The sequence below is a fragment of the Mixophyes fleayi genome, chromosome 1 (assembly GCF_038048845.1).
Source record: "Mixophyes fleayi isolate aMixFle1 chromosome 1, aMixFle1.hap1, whole genome shotgun sequence".
Classification (NCBI taxonomy): domain Eukaryota; kingdom Metazoa; phylum Chordata; class Amphibia; order Anura; family Limnodynastidae; genus Mixophyes; species Mixophyes fleayi.
In genome coordinates, this window is record NC_134402.1 from 440,728,579 (window position 1) to 440,749,426 (window position 20,848).

Genomic DNA, 20,848 nt, shown 5'->3' on the forward strand with positions numbered 1-20,848 from the left:
ATTCTTTCCTTCTTCTGCCCTATTCACAGAGACAATTACAATGCACGTGGATTTCAAATCCACAAAAGTACGAGGTACTAAAGGCAGTCCCAAGGACCCCTGACTCTCTTGATAAATGTAAGCCAATTTGAGCAATATTTCAGGAGAAGAACAGAGAAGAACGGGTGGTTATAATGTGCTCACCTAGGTTTGCTTCTAGTTTGCAAAAGACTGTGAGTGCTGATGCACAGTGGGTCGCAAAACGGGAGCAACTTACTCTTAAAAAAAAGAGTAAGTGCGTCCACTTTCTGGGCATGCTCAGAGCGATTTTGCGCCACATGCGCTACAAAAACTGACCTATGTCCCAATCTGCATCAGAGGGCGCCTCTAGAAGTGCGGCCATCACTGAACAGGAGGAACATGCACTTCTGTATAATCCAGTATATTTTTTTATAAATAATCGTGTCCTCTGAGTTTAGAAAAAGCCATAATTCTCAGCATTTGTATCGTTAGCTCACAATGCTTATTGTATTCCTTAAATCTGAATACATCCCACTGATTTCATACATTTTAAGAAAGTCATTTTTCAGAAACCAAGGCCCCCTTTAATTGAACTAACCGGCGTTTCAGACATGTGAAATGCAGGATTTCGTAGCATCTACAATAATGGATGATTCTCAGTTTAAATCACAAACACAAAGGGAAAACATAATTAAGGGACTTTAAAAGCTACAAAGAAATTTAAGGAAATCGGACGCAAAAGTGTAAGCATAAAGGATGTCTAGTGTTGAAAATGCTCTCAGTCATTGTGAGTTTGTTTAATTGTATTATGTTCTGCTAAATATGGTACTTGTTTATCATCTTTACAGAGCTATCCATCACACTCTTCAACGGACATCAATTCCAGTCTTCCGCCAATGTCCACATTTCACCGGAGCAGCACAAATCATTATAACAACTCTTCCTGTACACCGCCTGCCAATGGAACAGATAGTATTATGAGTAAGTTTTCTCTTCTGTACACACAGACGTTTGTATTAGAGACACGAGCTTTCAACTTTTTAATTATGCAGCTGACAGAGACTTTGTCAAAATTAATTGCCAGGACGATCCTTGAGTTGAGTATTTCTGTGTTTGCCATTTGGGATGGTTCTTTGTAAACCTTGTAGTTTCTGGGCATGACTGTTCTTGTATATAGGAGGAGAAATATATCTGGCCTTCTTACTCTAAAAATGTAATATATAGTTTAACATTTAGTATGTATAGATCTGTGACATTCTATATTGTACTATGAAAGTATTCATTAATGTTTTTGTTTGCGACTTTCCATGTGTAAGCACCATTGAAATGGGTGGTTTTAGGTTTTGGAATCATTACAACACGAACGTTAATAAACCCAACTGCAATAGGAACAAAAGCAAAACAAACTGAAATCAATACACAGATGGGACAGACTTCTGTGCATAGTCTGCTCTGCCATAACTCCTAACTAATAAAAAAAATGATACACTAAACAAGGCCTGGTTGTGTTTTGATCAGCACCAGGTTACTGGAAAGGTAGAGGCTGTGCTGTGAGAAGTTAGAGGGACCTTGAAGTCCGTAGCACTGAGAATCGTGTGTGAACATTCCATAAACAGGAACACAGATCTGTTTCATTCCATGTAGTTTCATAACCAACAGGATGGGGGGTGGTCAGGGGGTCATCCGATGAACAAAAAGTTAGAAGCCAAAGATAGTGACCTCATATTTCCAATGTTATACACCTACAGTATCCTCTAACTGGAGAAGTTGCTTCCTATAGGAAGCTGACTAGGAAGTGTTGTATAAGCTTTCTTTTTGATGTAGCCATTATTGACTTTGGAACTACTGTTTCAATGTTATAAGCAGTATAGCAATACAATATGTAAGATGTAATATTACAATTAAATAAGGCAGTATCATACTAAAGGCTAAATGTATTACTTGTGTTTGCAGTATTTTCCTGATATGTTTCTGCCTGGTCTAGTATTGTATCTGTTACATAATACAATGAATTAGGAGACTGAGGGTACGATGCAACGAAAATTATAACCAGAACTTGACTGTGTTATTGCAAAACCAAAAAGCTTCTCTGTGTTTCGTGCATCCTATTTCCAGTGTCTGCAATCTGCATATTAATTATGCAGAATTCTTCACACTTTCTTTTTTTTTCACATATAAAATAACCTCACAAGTTTCCAACTCTGAAAACATATTTAAATTTGGACTTGAAGTCTGATCTCGTGCATCTGGTGTAATTGATAACATATCTCATACTGTTTCTATTCATGTTGTGTCTTCAGCAGCTCCATGCATAAATTCAGGGGTCTTTTTCCCGCACAGAGACGTCCTGAGGGGCATCTGAACAGCCTGTTCTCTCCTCACTTCATATTCCCTTAGTGTAGGGGTTTCATGTCCCATGTGAGCCAACCTGGCTTGTCCCAGTTTTGGTGCCGTAAGTGTTGGTTCACTGGTTCTCCCAATTCCTTTGTAAAAACTTTATATAGACTCATCAGAATGTTCTTTCCGCTTCATATTTTGTTGTGTGAAGTTTGGGTTACTACTTGAATGTGTTTCTAAAGCTTATGCCCAATGACTCTCCCTTTGTCTATTATAGCCATTAATTTCCATTCTTCTAAAACTATAGATCTATAAAATAGTTAGACCCTTGTAGTCATTGACTCATTGAAAATACAGACCTATCTCTTTTACATTTGCAGATACACTGCCAAAGTGAGTGTATCTAACTAATGGTTGCATTCTCCCGCAATGTTTATTTCGGGTTGCCAGTGGCCACCATTTCAAATTTTGGGGAAATCCTATAGACAAGACCATCCAACATGACTATAAACTTCTAGCACAGAAAGATCTGATACAAAAAAATAAAATAGTTCTTTTACCTTTAGGGGCTAACCATTTTATAGATCTATAGATTTAGATCAGGCCTATCCAACCTGCGGCCCTCCAGGTGTTTGTGAAGCTACAAGCCCCAGCATGCTTTACTGATAGACAACCAGTTGATAGCTGGAAGGGCATGCTGGGACTTGTAGTTTCACAACACCTGGAGGACCGCAGGTTGGACAGGCCTGATTTAGATGAAGGTGGAACCCTTTAATACAGTTCATTCTCCTCCACACTGTACTCTAATAAACTGGATTGCCCATCTGCCACTGGATGTCTGTCTTTCGAATATATAATGCAGGCTCGGGCCCAAATACTATGAGGGGGTACATCGTTATTATAGAGAGGACAATCAAAAAATTATAGATAGGTGTGAGACACAACAAGTAGGACAGGTGCTATAGAAAGTGGTATAAGGTGAATGATGAAATAACATTGAGAAGGACTGAGAAACTGAGGAAATAGTCCATTTCTAAAGAGATGTGTCTTAAGGAACTGTTTCCGGTAGGACGAGGTAGTGAGTTTCGTATCTGAGGTGCAGCGCAAGAGGAGTCTTGAATCAGTGGAGGTTAGAGAGGAGGGAAGCAGGAGATCATTGTTGGAACGCTGAAGTTAAGTAGGACTATATTCCTGGTATATGTAATCTAATCATTTAACAATGTCTTGTTCCAACATTGACTGTAGTCCTAAATTATTGAATCACTGTTAGACTTAACATTTGTATTATGTGTCAATTATTTAGCAAAATGAAGGATGTTATGCTATTAGTTCTTGAGGTCAGACCCTGAAAGCTTGACAGCAAGTTTTTTGGGACTCCTCACTGGAAGTAAAAGCTATTCATGTCTGCAGCCCGATGAGGTTACGGTGCTTGTCACCTATGAGCGGCGTGTTCCCGTCATTAACCTTATTGAAGGACACTGCAGCGAGCTCAGATGATAATATACAGTAGCATGGCGATTATTTCGTACTCATGCTATGGGAACTTTTCATATATACATTTGTGAATGTTTCCATATAAATAAAGTTTAGATTTATTAACGTATAAAAAAAATGCTGTTAAAGTTAGTTCAAACTATTCATAAACAAATGAAAAGGAAAACATATAATTGTAAGTTGCTTTAAACTCACCAGGGGGTTCATTTATAGCACCCAGTCCTACATTAAATACATTCGCTGTAGTAGAAATGACGACTCAAGCCTCCAAAAACATTTGTTTGACTGTCTACATTTACGGGCTTCTTGAGGGCAATAAACTATCCCAGATCATGTATTATTTTTACTCTGGTCAGCCTCCATTCTGTGTTTTTCTGGCTCTTTGCCACTGGCATGAAAGCCGCTTTCAGTCCACTGCAGTAGATTTTTATTTCCCGTCACTTACAGTTGCAAAACTTAAAGCAATGCCAGCCGGGCTTCAAAATAGTTTTGTCTGTTTTGCGTTATCCCACCATGTGGTTTATATTAATCTCGTGAATCCACATAAATCTCTTTTTTTTCTAAATGTGCGTTTCGTTTGGGTGCTGGTTCATTAGAAGTTGAAACATGGCAAGTGTATCCGCGTGGGCCCCTTACCCCCCCCCCCCTTCCATGTTTATTTTCTTCTCTGTGTCTCTCCTTACCTCTACCTGTTTCCCTTTCCTGCTGAGAATTATTGATTTATAGAAGAAACCAAGCAGTCTTCATGAAGGTGTAGATAATAGCACTAACAGAATTATTATTATTACCCTTCAAACATATTACACAGCGCTGCACATTGGGCGAATCACAAATCACAATACAGATCTATAAATGACAATGACATGAATCAGGCGGGTCCTGCCCAAATGAGCTGGCAATGTAAGAGGTGTAGGGAGCAATTGATAAACAAGGCAGCGGAATAACAGTTGTAGCTGGTGTGGAGATTGTGTTTGGCTAGAAGCAATTATTAGTCAATAATAATGAAGCTGCAATTGGTGATTGGCATTTCTGTGCGGCTACTGGTGGTGCTGTGCGGTTCGAAGTTGGACAGGAAACAGTAACTAGTCTTTGTAGAAATCTTAAGACAGTAAACTCCTGGCAACCATGATGGTCCTACATCATTCCTCTTCTGGTTCTGGAGAAGACTTTCGCCTATGTGCTGCATTGGCACTCTTGTGGATATGTGCCAGCTTGGAGTAGCTGCCATGGTATTGTGCCTATACAGTAACACCAGGACTAGGGTTAGGAAGAAGAGACGGCTGACTTGGGAGCAAAGAGGTCCAGGAGCACAAGTCTACCGCTAAGTCCATTTATACCCAGTTACACAGGAGCCACCAGAACACTGCTCACCTATCGGGTCATTGAGCGGGAAGCTTGGGTGGGTACAGGGCAAAACTACATATCTTTGGTTGCCCCCAATGCAGACCTGTTATGCACGGAGGATCATTGCTAGTCTAGGATGGTGGTCTCTTTGGAGTGTGGTTCCAATGCACAAGTGCCAGTCACAAAACAGAGCTGCCATCAGCCCTGAGCGATGCTCTATTAATGGTCCCCAACTGCTTATACTTTCTCAAGCACTCCATACCCCAAGTATTTTGAAAAATGAACTGCAAGGACATCTAGGGGTATGTTTACTAAACTACGGGTTTGAAATAGTGGAGATGTTGCCTATAGCTGTGGAGATGTTGCGTATAGCAACCAATCAGATTCTAGCTGTCATTTTGTAGAATGTACTAAATAAATGATAACTAGAATCTAATTGGTTGCTATAGGCAACATCTCCACTTTGTCAAACTCGCTGTTTAGTAAATATACCCCTTAAGGTTTATTGAAATATACAACACGCCAGTAATGAGTATAAGTAATTCTCAGATTTCTATGCTGGGGATTTCAAACTTGGTAATGGATACAATGAAACAGTGGTGGCAGCTTAAGAATCTTTTGTAGATAAAAAATTAATTTCACACATTTTAGTAGAGAGCGTTAGTTACTAACTGAAGGAGCAATGCAAGGTGCTTCTAAAAAACTACCTCTAGTATTTAATTCAATTAAATATATAATGTCCATTAAAAGTTGCTTTAAAAGATATCTCTGGTAGAAAACTGAGCTATCCATTAAATATCCCATTGTTTTGCTTTTGCTTTCGGTGTGGACCACCAACTAATAAACATGTAACTGTATCTTAATATTATTTTGAACAATTATCTCATTTCTTGACTGTTCCATTTTAATAAAAAATGAAACATTTAACTTGTCGTCAATTGTAAAATAATTAAGAGCAAATCCTTTATGAAGTTAGTATTGACCTACAAAGCGGACTGCCAGACTGAGTCTGGGTTCTGGTTTGGAGACAGACAAATTGAGAAGCCAACTGTACATTTACCTAGCCAAGGTATAGATACTGCTTAGCAGAATGCCCCGGCTGTAACTGTGTTACCGTTGCATGACTACCTGGCTTCTCAGGTATATCCAGCCTTGTGTATTCGTCTTGCTGGCTTGCTGTGGCAATCTGTAGAGCGAGCGCTGAGAGGGGGCTTGCTGCGTTTTAAATCTAAATAAACAGAGGAAATCTGTCCTCTCAGGATTGCAGATCACACGTGTGATTAGTACCATCCTGGGCTGCTTTCTGCTTGCAAATCCGAAGCTGCCCGGGCATCAAGTGGTGTAATTGCACCGTAAATAAATGAATACCAGCCGAGTTTATATTTTCCTCGTAAAAAATGTAACATGAATATATTTGACATCTACCTTAGCAAACAAATTAATGCTAATTAAAGATTAATGCGATATAATTAGCATTAAAATGCAATTACGTTATGGGTAAGTGGACCAGGAATAGAAACCTGTTACATGCCTCCCCTGCTTGTTTTTAATGCTCCGGCTTTTGTGTTGTTGTTTTTCTTTTGCAGCAAACAGAGGAAGCGGGCCATCGGGAGGCTCGCAGACCGGGGATGCGCTGGGAAAGGCTCTAGCATCTGTAAGCACAAACTGATTCTCTAATACCCTCTGACATTCCGTTATCATAACAAGTTGTCCTGTGGGGTCAGTAGAATGCAGAGTTGTTTGCCCCTGAAGCCACCTGTATTGCTGCCGCTTGTTTCAGTACTGCAAAAGTCGGGGAGATATGTTCTCGTTCAAACCCCTGTGGGTTTGAAAAAGTGGAAATGTTGCCTATAGCAACCAATCAGATAATGAGATATCTGTCTTAGGCGGCTTGTTCAAGAGGCAGCAGAATTAGTGCAATTAATATACAGAATGTCAGTTGTCTTGATTCCCCTTTCTAAGTTAGTAGTATTTACCTTGTTGCCATTTATAACACTTAAGTGCGCATTCTGTTCAGCGCGAGGTCTCGTAGGAGTGTAATACGCAGTAGAGTGTACAGTTGTGCATCCCGGGAGGCTCCTACACTCTAAATTGAATCTGCCCCTTAGAATAATTGTACATACAAATGTTTATGTAGTTTGTATAAGAGGCAGTAGATTGCTAGGTACGGTGCTGACTTCACACCCGTCAGAATATTTGTTTTTCTTATCATAAATGTTCTTTTCCGTTCAGGCATCATTGTGGGAGAAATCATCATGGTGGCTCCCAATCAGCAAAAGCCGAGATTATAGAATCAATGTTAATCAGTAGAAAATAACCAGTTATCACATTCCTGTGAGAGGAGCAGGTGTTATAAGAACCTTTTAGGGGAAGATTCTGTTAGCCGCAAAGTGTCTCCGGAACGCCTGCGAGAAACTTTGTGGCGGAGATTCCACAGAAATACAGGAGAGAGGGGAAATGAGCAGAGATTTCTACCGTAATTTCTGAGAATGTTCGCGGCGCGATGTCCGCGTGCCGTATGACTGGCAATTGAATTCCTCCCTTAGTATAGGTTTCTCTCATATGACAATAAATAAATGTAGATAAATGTGTTTCACTGTCTACCAAACGAACTTTATCACATTCGTTTTTTTTATCCCGTTTAAGATCTATTCTCCCGATCACACCAACAACAGTTTTTCATCAAATCCTTCAACACCGGTGGGGTCTCCGCCTTCACTCTCAGGTATGATGTCACACACTGCATGTTACGCCTAATTGTATAAGTGTTACAGGCTTGGCTTAATGTGCGTCTGTCGCCCTACACACGGTAGAGGCAGCCGTGGTTTCAGCTGAACCAATGTTTAACCTTCAATTCTCAGGAAGCGTTTGCCAAAGCCATGGTAGGTGTTGAGTTACCCAACTGTCCTAAATACTGGTTACTAAACGATCTCGCAGTATAAAAAATCAACAGTTAAAAATCTTTGTAATGCGGCAAAGGCCGTGATCCCGGTACATTGGAGATCGTCAAATGCCCCTACCATTAAATAATGGTTTGCCCGTTTGGAGTTTTACAGGACAATAGACGATTTGCTTTACTCCTCAATGGACAAATATAGAGAATATTATCTTTTGTGGTTCGAATGGCTTGAATTCAAAGATACGGCATTATACACTCAGTGAAATAGATGAAGCCCCTCCCCTATTCTTTCCCCCTAGATTTGCCTTCCCTTCCCCCACTTACCCGTCTTTTTTCTATCCCCCATCCCCTTAATTGCGCCTGCAAAATAATATATTTTCTGTTGTTGTTCTTTGACGTTCAGAAACACCTTTAATCTTTTGTCTGCTGTAAGTCAAGAACGTTTGTATAAGCTGTTTTATTTTTCAATAAAAAAGAGATTTACAAAAAAAAAAAAAATTCTCAGGAAGCGTGAAAAAACAATAGTGAAAACATGTCATTCTTATTATTATTTCATCTATTTCATCCTTGCTAATGAACACAAAGTAATACAATAATGCGGATATCATTTAGAGTTGGGGACAAATCCAACTAGAGGGCTGGATAAACCATGGACTGATGCTAGGGGTGCAAATGCAATTTTATTTTTTCGCATTTACACACAAATTCTGGGCAGCTTTATTTTTACACTGTGATTTCCGCTCCCTGCTCTAAATCTATCCACACATCTTAAATTTGCTCATCTGCAGAATAACGTGGATAGAAATGCACCTTCTCTATGGATATATTCCTAATTCTAGTTGAGGCCCTAGCTGCCAGGCCATGTGTGACTGAGATCTGAGTAAATGGATTGAACATCTTTACAGTCACATATGTTACGCTGAACCTTCTGCACAGCCAGAAATCTTCAGCATATGTATTAGTGAAACACTTCTGATAGGTGTCACGTCTGCGTTTACTATTGTTACACTACTGGAGCAGACTTTAGTGCCATCGGCACAGATGGCAGGACAGGTTCCCGTCACCTATTGCTTCACCAATAATAAATGGATAAGAGAGATGTCGCACTCAAGTCAAGCAACCTTCTAATTATAATATCCTGGCAGTCTGTGATTGTCATCTCTCGTCTGTCCATCTCGGCATAGATTTCTGGATTGTGCCGGAGAAACTATTTTTATTTCACAAGAGGGAAATTTCGGATGTTAAATGTAGATGTTGTAGGCTTTCATTTTTTGGGGCAAGTTGAGAAAGACACTTTCCCCAATTTAGGGAAAAATGTTAAATTTTAATTTGAATTAATGAATATAATAACGTTTAGTACATTTGATTTGAAGTCACACAAATGTTCCTATGTTGCACCAAGGCTGAGCTTGAGAGCCCAGGCAATGCAGTGGTGGGGATGGTGAGGAGCGGGGGAAGAGACGTGTGTTGGAGGAGGCTGGAAGACAGTGGCAACAAAATGTTGTGCAAAACTGTTTAAAACAAGAAAATCTTAACAAATAGCACCCACCACTCTCGGCTGTTGTTGGGCCCGCACACCACCGGCCCCAAGAAGCCGACGTAGTGACTTCCTAGACCTAGATAGAACTTTACAAAATCTCTTGGTGACAAATGATATCGGCTATATGTGTAGGAATTAGATCAAATGTTTTAAGGAATGTTTTGTGTCTACTTTATACTGAGACACAGAACTTTACTCACATGCAATTGTGTCTTTCTCATTTCAACATTTTCTGGAGGTGGGGGGGTGTCTTCCTATATCTGTTATGCTTCTGCTCTATAACAGTAGCACAGAGTCCCATTTTTACAAGCCAGGATTCTCGTGACTATTGATTCCACTGTGTTTCAGTGACGTGTCATTGGTTCCTGCCTTGTCCTGATTATCAGCTGCTCCTACTTCGTGTAGGTGACACTTGTCTCCAATGGCACTCACAACTTCACAGTATTGCATAGTTTAGACGCAAATCATTAATTCTGTCACTGCTTTGTCCTGTTTATGCACAAATTTAAGAATATTTATTTAGATTTACAGTTATTTATATAGCGCCTACATATTCCACAGCGCTGTACAGAGAATGTTTAATTACTCACATCAATCACTGCCCCAGTGGATCTTCCGATCTGTATTTCTTATACACACTAGGGTCAATTCAAGCCATTTCATCAGTATGTCTTTGGTGTGTGGGAGGAAACCCACACAAACACGCAAATTCGCTGTGAATCGCGTCATTTCGGCCCCGCCCCCCGCGACAAAATCGGCATTTTGTTGCGGGACAGAGCCAAATGACGCGAATTACCGCGCCACGCCCCCCTGCCTGGGATCTCCCGGAATTAACTTACCAAAGATTGGTAAGTATGATATTACCCCAGCGATGTGATTCAGCAATGCTAACCACTGTGCCACTGTATTGGGGTCCAAGTCTCCCTTTCTTTAAATTCCTAAATAATCTCAATGTTCCCATTTGCCCCAGCCCTAAGGAAAGCATTACCTTTCAATACCCGTCTCTGCTGAAAAGATATAGTTTCCATATTTACATGTAAAGTGTTGTAAACACAGTGCAGCTATTTTAAGATTTATTGTAAGACCACAGAAATGTGTCTGCTCATGAGAAGAGCAGATTCCTTTGAAAGTGTATGAGATCCTTTTTTTTTTTTTTGGTTTACTGGAAATAATTACGTGCATTAACATAAATGCTACAATATCCGATTAAAGAGGAATGGAATAAAATGGATACTTTGATAGTCTCTGCCAGCCACAGAAAGTGGCACATGTGCGTTGTCTGAGCCAAACCAGAGTCCAGCAATGATGTAGTGTAGTCAGGCTGATAAATACATCTCATTCCCGGGAACTGCAGCACAGAACGTATACTCTGAAACGGAAACTTGGAAAGCTGAAATCCCTTGTTCCTGTCGTTTTTTCTGGATAGCGACTTGTTTTCTTGCTTTGGAGTCTCTCTTAGGTATTACCTGCCGAGTCAATGAAATCCTTTGATAAAAAGCAGCCTGAAGGAACACCGTAGACTGCATCTCTGTTTTGCTATAAAATATTTTTTTTTTTCCCCTTAAGTATGTTTTTGGAAAGTCTCCATATGTCTGGTCTGCTTGAAAAATTTGCATATATACTAAACAACCGCAAAAGTTTTAACTAAGAGGAGTCTTATGCAACTGTGTAGATAATTAACTTCTTTTTTTTCTTCTTTTAATTAGCAAGCACAGCTGTTTGGTCAAGGAATGGAGGACAGACTTCCTCATCACCTAACTATGAAGGCCCATTACACTCTCTAGTAGGTGTCTACTTTCTTTTAAAATGATGACTTTTTAATATTTTTTTATTATTGTTTAAAGTTACCTGTTATGCAGATTGACAAATCTTAACCTCATAGTCAGTGGTCGAAGTGGACATTTAGAAGTGACGGTATTAAAAATGTAATGGGGATGTAAGTGAATGGAATTTGATAGTTTTATAATGAAGGCAGTAGGAGAAGTGGCGGTATGTAATACCTCCATATACGCCCCCACTGGGACCACATATAATAGTACAGCCCAAATTAAAGCCTAAATGCAAAGTACACTTACTCACATACATCTAACCTTCTTCTAAAAATCAGCTATGAAATTGCACCCCTCCCTCTCGGTGTCATAAATGCCTTGGGTATTTTTTTGATTAGCTGTTTGTGTGGGCTGAAGATTCTATGACACAAATCTCATGTGATCCGTCAGAGCCAATCAAGAGACTGTCTTGGACGCTGGTTTACTTCCTGGAGTCTGATGATGTCACAGAATGTTTCTCAGGAGCGCACTGACCGTGCTCCTGCCAGTACATGGGATGGTCACACACTCATTAATACTCATGAATATTCATAGCTGTCTACATGCATGCAGACATGTACAAAGGTGGAAATAGAGCAAACTATACACCTGTGACATACAGTAAATATAACATATGTTTATATGGTGTCTGTTCAGAGATACAGAAAGGGTCTCTGTGTATATGTGTGTATCAAATAACGAACAAAAAGGTGAATAATTAAACCTCTATGCTTCACAGCCTCAACTTTTTTATTCTTTTTTTGTTCTCTTTTATATATACATATATATATATATATATATATATATATATATATATATATATTATTAGTTTATTCTTCACAGTGATGTTTTTCTTCTACCGCTGCAGCAAAGCCGAATTGAAGACAGATTGGAAAGATTAGATGATGCAATTCATGTATTAAGAAACCACGCAGTGGGGCCTTCGACGGCGATGCCAGGAAGCCACAGCGACATGCACGGATTAATCGGGCCATCTCACAATGGAGCTATGGGCGGTCTCGGGTCTGGATACGGAACTGGCCTTTTGTCAGCAAACAGACATTCCCTAATGGTAAGCCAGTAAAGCCATTTATTACACCAGTCTCCCATCTTTATTTTGCACAGATGATTTTCCTTTTTTTTTTTTTTTTTTTTTTTTTTTGTGGTCATTTCAGAAATGCTATCAGCCGATACATCATGAGAATTACTCCCAGCAGCTTAATATTGGCCTATGAATCAGACCAAATTCTTTCCCTTATTTGTAGCATTCGAATGTGATCAGCTTTATCCCAGCCGTAGAGACATTCCATCCAAGTGGTGTATGGCGGGGACTGGTGCCTGCCAAATGCAATCCTGTTTTGATGGAGACATATTTGGGCCTATAATAATATTCTAGATTCTTTGCTTTCCTTGTCTGATTTTTCCTGAGAAGGGGGTGACTACGTCAACCATTTAAATCAGTGATGGGCATCCCGATACTCTTCAAGGACCTGATGGTGCGGCCCTCTAACCTTTCAAAGGGCCAAACATTATCATTAATCTCTATAATAGGTTAAAACAATACATTTACTCAAAGAAAGAGACACCTACCTGTAATAACAAACCAGCATTTTAAACAAGTGTTACAGGGTGTAATAGAGAAATCTGATAATAAAACAGGAGGGAGCTGGGGGCCACAGGTGAAGGCTCTGAGGGCCACCTGTTGCCCATCACTGATTTAAGTCACAACTTGTTGCATTGATCTTGACCTGTTCCATATGACAGAGGCTTTATTGCCGATATATGAGCTGTGCTGTGTGAATTATTTATTATGACAAATTGGGGACACAGTTAAGGGTGCTTTAATCTGCTACCCCAGCCTGCTCATTGCAGACCATGTTTCCTCTCGAAATGCCGTATCAGCAGCTTTGTTTCAGAGCGTACGCGCTGTGAGTTGACAGGATATGTACTCAGCGTATAAAGCGCCGTTGTGACTCTACCTTGACTGTGTCGGAACGGTGTTGCTCATGGTAACCAAATTGTATTGTTTGACTTCATTTTTCTAGCACAGCTTAAAATCAGATATTTGGTTGCTGTGGGCAACACCTCTCGTGGAACACTTTTCATAAATGACTCCCACTGTGTCTGTTTTTTTTTAGAAAGTGCCAGTCATTTTTACACAGTGGAAGTGGCCATTTTTTTTTTTAAAAATAAAAAAATAAAAGCTAACGTTTGATTGGCTTCTGTGGACAAAACTACGCTTTTCCTAGTGTGGCTAAGACGGTAGATCTATGTTCATGTCTATGATATGATAGATCTATGTCTTCAGGTGTTGAAAAGGAAGAGACTGTTTCTTGGTCATGTAGCTGGTTTTCTTCTCCATTAATCTGCTTACCTTAGAACACAGAGAAAAAAGTTACAAATAAAATAAATCCATCAGCCGCCCGACATCAGAAATGTGTCATCCAAGGGAGATCTGCAAACTTCTATCCACTTTTAATTTGCTATCTGCATATGCGTGACTGTCGAATCTCCAAAAATAGCAATTTGCACTCACCAGGAACACGGCACATGAAAGCAACTAAAGTAACAAGTAAAAAGAAAAAAAAAACGTTGAATTTAGAAGTTGAAAAAGGAAATGCGAGAACAAAGGGAAAGGTTTTTTTTTTCCCCAAGTGTAGGCAGTTTTAAGGTTAGCCTTTGACCAGTTGATAAGTTCCACACCACACACTTTGGAGGGAAGCAAAGCAAATGGGGGGAAAACAAGCAGCATGAAGGATATGGTAATTTTTTCCACATTTCTGTCTTCGATACTTGAAACAGTCTATAACTTTGTATCCAGCTGTAGTGAATAAACCAGCAGTAGGAGGTACACTCTAGAAACAAATTCCCAGTAAGTTGTATACCTCTGATAGATCCAAGGAGTACTCCGGTCCGTGCAATATACCTCTCAAAGTCATATTTATTAGTAAATAATAAAACACATGTAAAACTAATCAGGGGTGTTGTTAAAGCATTTAAATGCATAAGGAATGGCTTGGTATAAATGTACACAAAGTCACGGCAATTAAAATAAACAAACAGATTTTAGGGGCGGGGAGTACTTGGTAAACATCTACCTTGAAGCTGGGATACTTGCTTAAAAAAAAAGAAGGATTTGAGAGAGTAATTCATTTCATTCTGTGTCTGTAATTGGAAGACCATCTATAGTCTATCATGAAATAATCCGTCTGCAAAAAAATAAAGTGTATTTTAAGGGATTTCTAGGAACAATTCACTTTCCACGTGATAGCTTTCACACTGTCTGCGGAAGTTCCTGCTCGCTACGCTAAAAGACACCCAACCCATAAAGCAGTGAGTGTGTCTTAAAGTGTTTCCCGTCACCTACACCTGTAAAATTAGTATTGTATATGCATAAATGTGTACTAAAATTCTCAAGCCAGAGAGTTTCCCTGGTTTCTTCTATTCTTTTGTGCATACTGATACATTAAAAATAGAAAATTACAAATGAACCATAATGTGAAGGAGTTGTACAGTATTTAGTGCATCAACATTCACATCAGTCCCTGCCCCATTGGGGCTTACAGTCTAAATTCCCTAACATACACACACACAGACAGACAGAGACGGACGGACAGAATAGGGTCAATTTTGATAGCAGCCAATTAACCTACCAGCATGTTTTTGGAGTGTGGGAGGAAACCGGAGCACCCGGAGGAAACCCACGCAAACACGGGGAGAACATACAAACTCCTCACAGATAAGGCCATGGTCGGGAATTGAACTCATGACCCCAGTGCTGTAAGGCAGAAGTGTTAACCACTTAACCACCGTGCTGCCCCTGTCATTTAGCCTCTATTGCAAAACTGCCGCCTCAAGTGAGATTTTCTTCTTGCCTCATCCCGAGTGTGGACCTTTATGAAACTAGTGTGCAACAACTAACATGTGGAACCTGTAAGCGGTGCTCTGTGATCCCTTCTCTTTAATCTACCTACGTCCAGCACTAATTGGAATGATGGAAATATAGGAAGCATATAATTTTTCTGTGGTTTGGAAATATTCCTCTTCTGGAAAATGTTACCTCTCTGTTCCTGGTGATGGAGGTCTTTTTAACAGCATCAACACCTTCCAACGTTATATAACATCTTGTTTAGCTCTTTGCCTTTTAAAATTGTTTGCTTTTTGTGGCCAATTGCCGGGAAAAATTTTCCCCATACAATTCGTACGTTTCGTCCAAGTCAAATGAAGTCATGGAATGAATGCCCTGTCTTGCAGAACGTAGTGTCGTAGTTAACCAACGAATTTACCACTGCCATGTGTTCATAAAAAATAAAATGCTCCTTTGCATTTCTTGTATTTGATGAAAGCGTCCAGCCACAGGGAAGCCAAAAAAACTGGGTATTTAATACATTCCATTGATTTACGCATCCTTTTATTTCATTTGGAATAACCATGATCATTACTAAGAAAAATAAGCAGCTTCAGAAGGCGATTCGCTTAGAAACTTAATTGAGCATTCAGCAGGCTTTCCAGATTTTTGTATCTATATATATTTTTTGCTCGCTTTCGTCATTCATTTAATGTATCCTTCACTTGGGAAAAAAAACCCCAGTAACTTGAAGCTGATGAAGAATTGTCTCTGGGTGCGTTTCCCCCCCAGTCTACCCTGATTTTTGTTTCCCCTGTAGCCTTGATCGGAAACAGCTGGCTTTTGTTTAAAAAGCTGTTTTGTGAAAACGTCTAAATCTCGAGAAGCAGAGCTGAGGTCATCAGTAGAGCAGGTGCTCAGGAACAAGACTGCCAATGCGGACTGTGCACAGCCTTATAGGAAACTCTCACCGAGTAACAAACGTGGTATACGATACGGGTGCATTCATATGTTTACAGAACTGTGACCACAACTTATGCACGGTAGATACAGCCATGCTGTTGGCTGGAGAACTGTTCATGAGAATGCAGCCTAAAAATTCACTAAGAACCAGTAATGCCACCGAAGTGTTAGCCCTCATTTCCAAAGCGTAGCTCGAAACACATCAGTTTTTGAGGACCTTGAGGCACAGCTCCTGCTTTGGTACTTTTGCACCTAGATGGTCCGTCCAGCCGGTTTGTCCTTCGTAAATGCCCTTGAGTGGTACCAGCCTTTTGGGTTTATCCAATTTTCATGCAAATGCAGCCTATCACTAGAAACGAAATGCTCTCTTGTGGCGCCATACTACAACTTTAGCGCACCTGTCAGCGGTTTTACAATTAATGGCATGGGTTTATGATCCAAGACAGGCATGGGCAAAGGCGTAATAGTCTGTACCGGCCGATGGGCAGTGTTGGCGAGATCAAGAGCAGTCCTTGCAGAGTACGGATTATACACACCCTACACGCGTGTGTGTAATCCTGGTCTTTAATGGAAGCGGGAAAACAAGATTTTGTTGTGCAGAACAGGTTTATTTAAATAAGATAAAGGGGCAGAAATTAGTTTCCTATGAAAAAATCATAGTAATCAAATTCTTTGAACACAAAAAGTAACATGTAATACAGACAGTTCTGATATCTCCTCTCTCTCCTGATTAATGCAAGACATAAATGAAACCGACCCTCATTCTATGTGAAAAAGATTCACGTTTAAATGACCGGGCAGTGTTGATGATTCGTTTGTAAATGAGGGGGAGTAATTGGAATTGGATCCAGGACGATAAGAGGAGACAGTTTGGGACTTGCACAGTGGCCGATTTGCACTTTAGATATAAACCTCAACACAGGGAAGTTAGTTTGTGTTGACATTAGCAAAATGCAATCTTTATAAGATATGGTTATAAAGGCAATTGTGGATGCAAAAATATTTCCTTTTCCTTTTTTTTTGGGTGGGGAGGGGGGGTTCACGCCAACGTATATCCCCAAAATCCTGAGTTAAGGAGCACATCAGGATATACAGTTAGTTAGACTGCTTTGTCTCGTAGTGCCCCCTTTTGGCTGTTTTCAGTCACCTACACACAGGGGTACGGCCAATTTTGTTATCAGACCCAGTATTGGAGCCGCAGACATCTCTGAGATAGCTATGAGGTATGAGCAGGCTTCCTGAGGCACTTGGTCCTAGTGAATGCATAGGATCATCCCATAAAATGGCCGCCTCCATCGTGGAGACAGGTGCACTGTAAGCTAACTAGTGCTGAGGGACATAGTAGTCTGTGCTTGACGCAAGACATAATGTATGTTGAAGAAAATATCTGGATTGCTGTAAGAAATAGGAAGAGAGAGCACCTAAGGGAGGAAATGCAAAAAGTATTCCTGTGTCATTTATTTGTTTTAGAGCTGACAATTACTGGCAGCTTCTGACCGAGTGGGAATGAACAAAAAAAATTTATTTTGCTGCACTGGAAGAAAATCTGTTATGGAAGCTGGTCCTTCACATCCCATCAATAACTTTCACTGCCAAAGAAAACTTCCTCTGTGAAGCCTGTGTGCTTCACGTTGAGCTATGTAGAAATCATGGATTAGCTAAATTCGCTTCCATTTAACAAGACCGAGCGTGTGGTGTGGAAAATACGGAGAGGAGCCTCTCATAACTGTCTAATTCTGTACACCAGAGACAGGGAAACTGTGGCTCTCTGGCTGTTGTGGTACTACAAGTCCCATGATGTCCTGCTAGCCATTGGAAATCATGGATGAGCTAGATTGGCTTCTATGAAACAACATACAGTACACCCGAGCTTGGTTAGTTGGATGCCACTTAGAGCACCATAACAGCCTCTATCTCTCGTATGACATGGCATGCTGGTATTTGTAGTTCCACAACTTCTGGAAGGACACCTTGCCTGCCTCTGCTGTACACAGTGTGCAATAGTTGTTTTGGTGATTTTGTAGTTTTTGGCATATATATGGCATCTTTTATTCTGCTTCCTTTTTATAGTGCTTAAAGATATATTTTTTTATATGCTTGGCTTTTAATGCCTCAATATTTGGGAAAGCTGCTTAAAGAGATTTTCTTTGCCTAAAGTATTGACCTTTTTTCTCTTTCCAGATTTAATGCCACTTTTAATGTCTTTTTTTTATTTTTATTTTTTTTATTAAATCCTTTCTTATTGCTTTTAATCTTGTTTATAGCAAAACCACTTGACATATGGAAACTATTATTATATAGTATAGAGATGAAAGGCTGCATAATTTAGACCAACAACACACTCGTACCGTCTGAAGCCGGACTGTTTATTCCTCTTAGAACATAGCAGTTTAGTTTTTAATAGAGCGTTGTACAAACATTCTTTTATTGGAATGTATCAATAAAATAAATAATGGATTGCACTCCTATATAATGTGCAGACTTATACAGAGTGATAAGAGGATACGTTTTTAGATTTAATCTCAAACCAGTAATAGTTTAAAGCGATGCACAATGTTCATAGCGAACAGATATTGAAGAAAATATATGGAGAAGCCAACGACCTGACATGGCAACTGTCCTGTCTGTTGTGTGAGGGCTTTTGTCTGCCGGTACCGAGTGCCCATCTGTGAGCTGTAAAGAATATCTGTAAGACCATGTTCTATGGATTCTAAGGAGGTACTTCAAATCTAAGCAGTGCTCTCCGTATTGGAGAAAATTGGCTTTTCTCTTGTCTATACAAAAGAAATATCGGTCAGATAATTGAATGTTAAATCTAGCATCCTTCAACTGTTGTGCTATTGTTATTTCATGTTGAGATTATAACTCTGTCACTCTAAAACTGACCAATATGGTAGCTTTAAACACAAAAAAACGTACTTACAAATGGATGTCTGTTTAGTCCAAGATCCTTCAAAACAGGTGACTACAAAATGGATTGAAGATGAGGAATATTAAATGTTTATATTTTATGTCTTGTTCCCCTGAAGTCTGTCCATCACCTACATACATTGGGGTAAATGTATCAATCTGCGGGTTTGAAAAAGGTGGAGATGTTGCCTGTAGCAACCAATCAGATTCTAGCTATCATTTATTTAGAACATTCTACAAAATAACAGCTAGAATCTGATTGGTTGCTATAGGCAACATCTCCACTTTTTCAAACCCGCAGCTTGATATATTTACCCAATTGTCATTGTGTGGGTTGAACTGATGTCCATTATATGCAGCCTCTTAACTGGGCACTAGTGGTATCACTGAGGCATTGATATAATTGTATTGGTGCCTCATGCCTCAGGGATATGTCACTAAATCCTAGTAAATTGATTAGCTGCATCCTCAAGAATGTCGATTCAGCTCGAAAAACTGGCTTCCTTCGCTAGGTGATGGTGGTGCGTATTCATTTTCTTTAGCGTTGCAGAAATGTCCTAATCTTCCATCCACTTATGTTGTGGGATTCAGTATTCAGCAATCCACACCAAATTAAAATTGCGTTAAAATACATTTCTGGCATTTTTTTAATGCCTGCTTTAATCCTTCAAAGGTAGAACATTAAATAGGAAGCACTTCTCTTTCACCAACATATACTGACAGTTTAGCAATTAACTCTATTTTTTCTAACAGTTATGCAGCTGTTGTTTTTTTTGTAAATTAACCTGACTTTGGTTAATTACAAAAAAGAATTAAATTATAATGGTTAAAGATTTTGGCCAAAATATATATTTATATGTACTGGTATTGTCTGTTTTGTGGCATTTTATTGTATTTATATTAAATGTATCTGTCCACAACAGCATATTTAGAACTATAAATGATTTTCAGGATACAAAGTAACAAGGCAAGGTATAAACTCGGTGATAAGAGGGGTTAGTAGGAGTAGTGCGTTCTGCAAGCAATCTTTTGCTGTCCTCCTCCGCAGCCATAGCGTAGAGACCTTGACTCATTTTCTCCCTCATTTGGCTACATTTCTGTGATTTTTCACTACAAACAAAAGTTACTTCCAGTTAATTAAAAAATCCCTCATTGATTTTATCTCGCCAGGTGTTTGGGCAAATAATCTCTCCTATTATGATTAATTGTTTGCAGAATCTGGATGCATTGTGCAGACTTCTTACCCAAAGTCCCCACAACTTTACTTAACGCCTTACTCCTATACATCTCCAAGCATACATCTACATACAGTATTAATTTTAAGTAGATTACCTTGTAATACATACCTCAATTAGTCCTTTTAATTAATAACGCAGCTTGTAAACATTACGAGCAGTTGAATTTTCCTTAGGCCTTTTTATTTTCCCCCCTTTTTCCTTTTAGTATATTTTGTCGCAGATTTGGAACGCCACAGAAGCCATACAGATGGGGGATTAGGATAGAACAAGCCGGCAGCTGGATACGAAACAAATAATCTTAGAAATCAGTGTGATATAAATCCTAACAACGGGAAAAATACTAATTAATCTTTTTTTTTTCTTTTCTTTCACGTAAGTTGACTTATATGTCGCCGTGTGCCGCTATATAACAAAAAACGCACACAGTGGTTGCGAGAACTCGCCGGCTGGACGCAGTTGTTGGAAGCA

The 20,848-nt window shown here is 39.6% G+C and overlaps 1 protein-coding gene across 22 annotated transcripts in view; it reads left to right on the forward strand.

Moving 5' to 3' along the window:
- TCF4 (transcription factor 4) overlaps positions 1-20,848 on the forward strand; it is a 318,760-nt gene that overhangs the window by 285,520 nt on the left and 12,392 nt on the right. For all 22 annotated transcript variants that reach the window (XM_075185214.1, XM_075185193.1, XM_075185148.1 and 19 more), the window contains 5 exons: positions 849-981; positions 6,762-6,829; positions 7,822-7,900; positions 11,321-11,397; positions 12,291-12,494. In XM_075185214.1, coding sequence (XP_075041315.1) covers positions 849-981; positions 6,762-6,829; positions 7,822-7,900; positions 11,321-11,397; positions 12,291-12,494 — 561 coding nt within the window. The remainder of the gene's footprint in view (positions 1-848; positions 982-6,761; positions 6,830-7,821; positions 7,901-11,320; positions 11,398-12,290; positions 12,495-20,848) is intronic.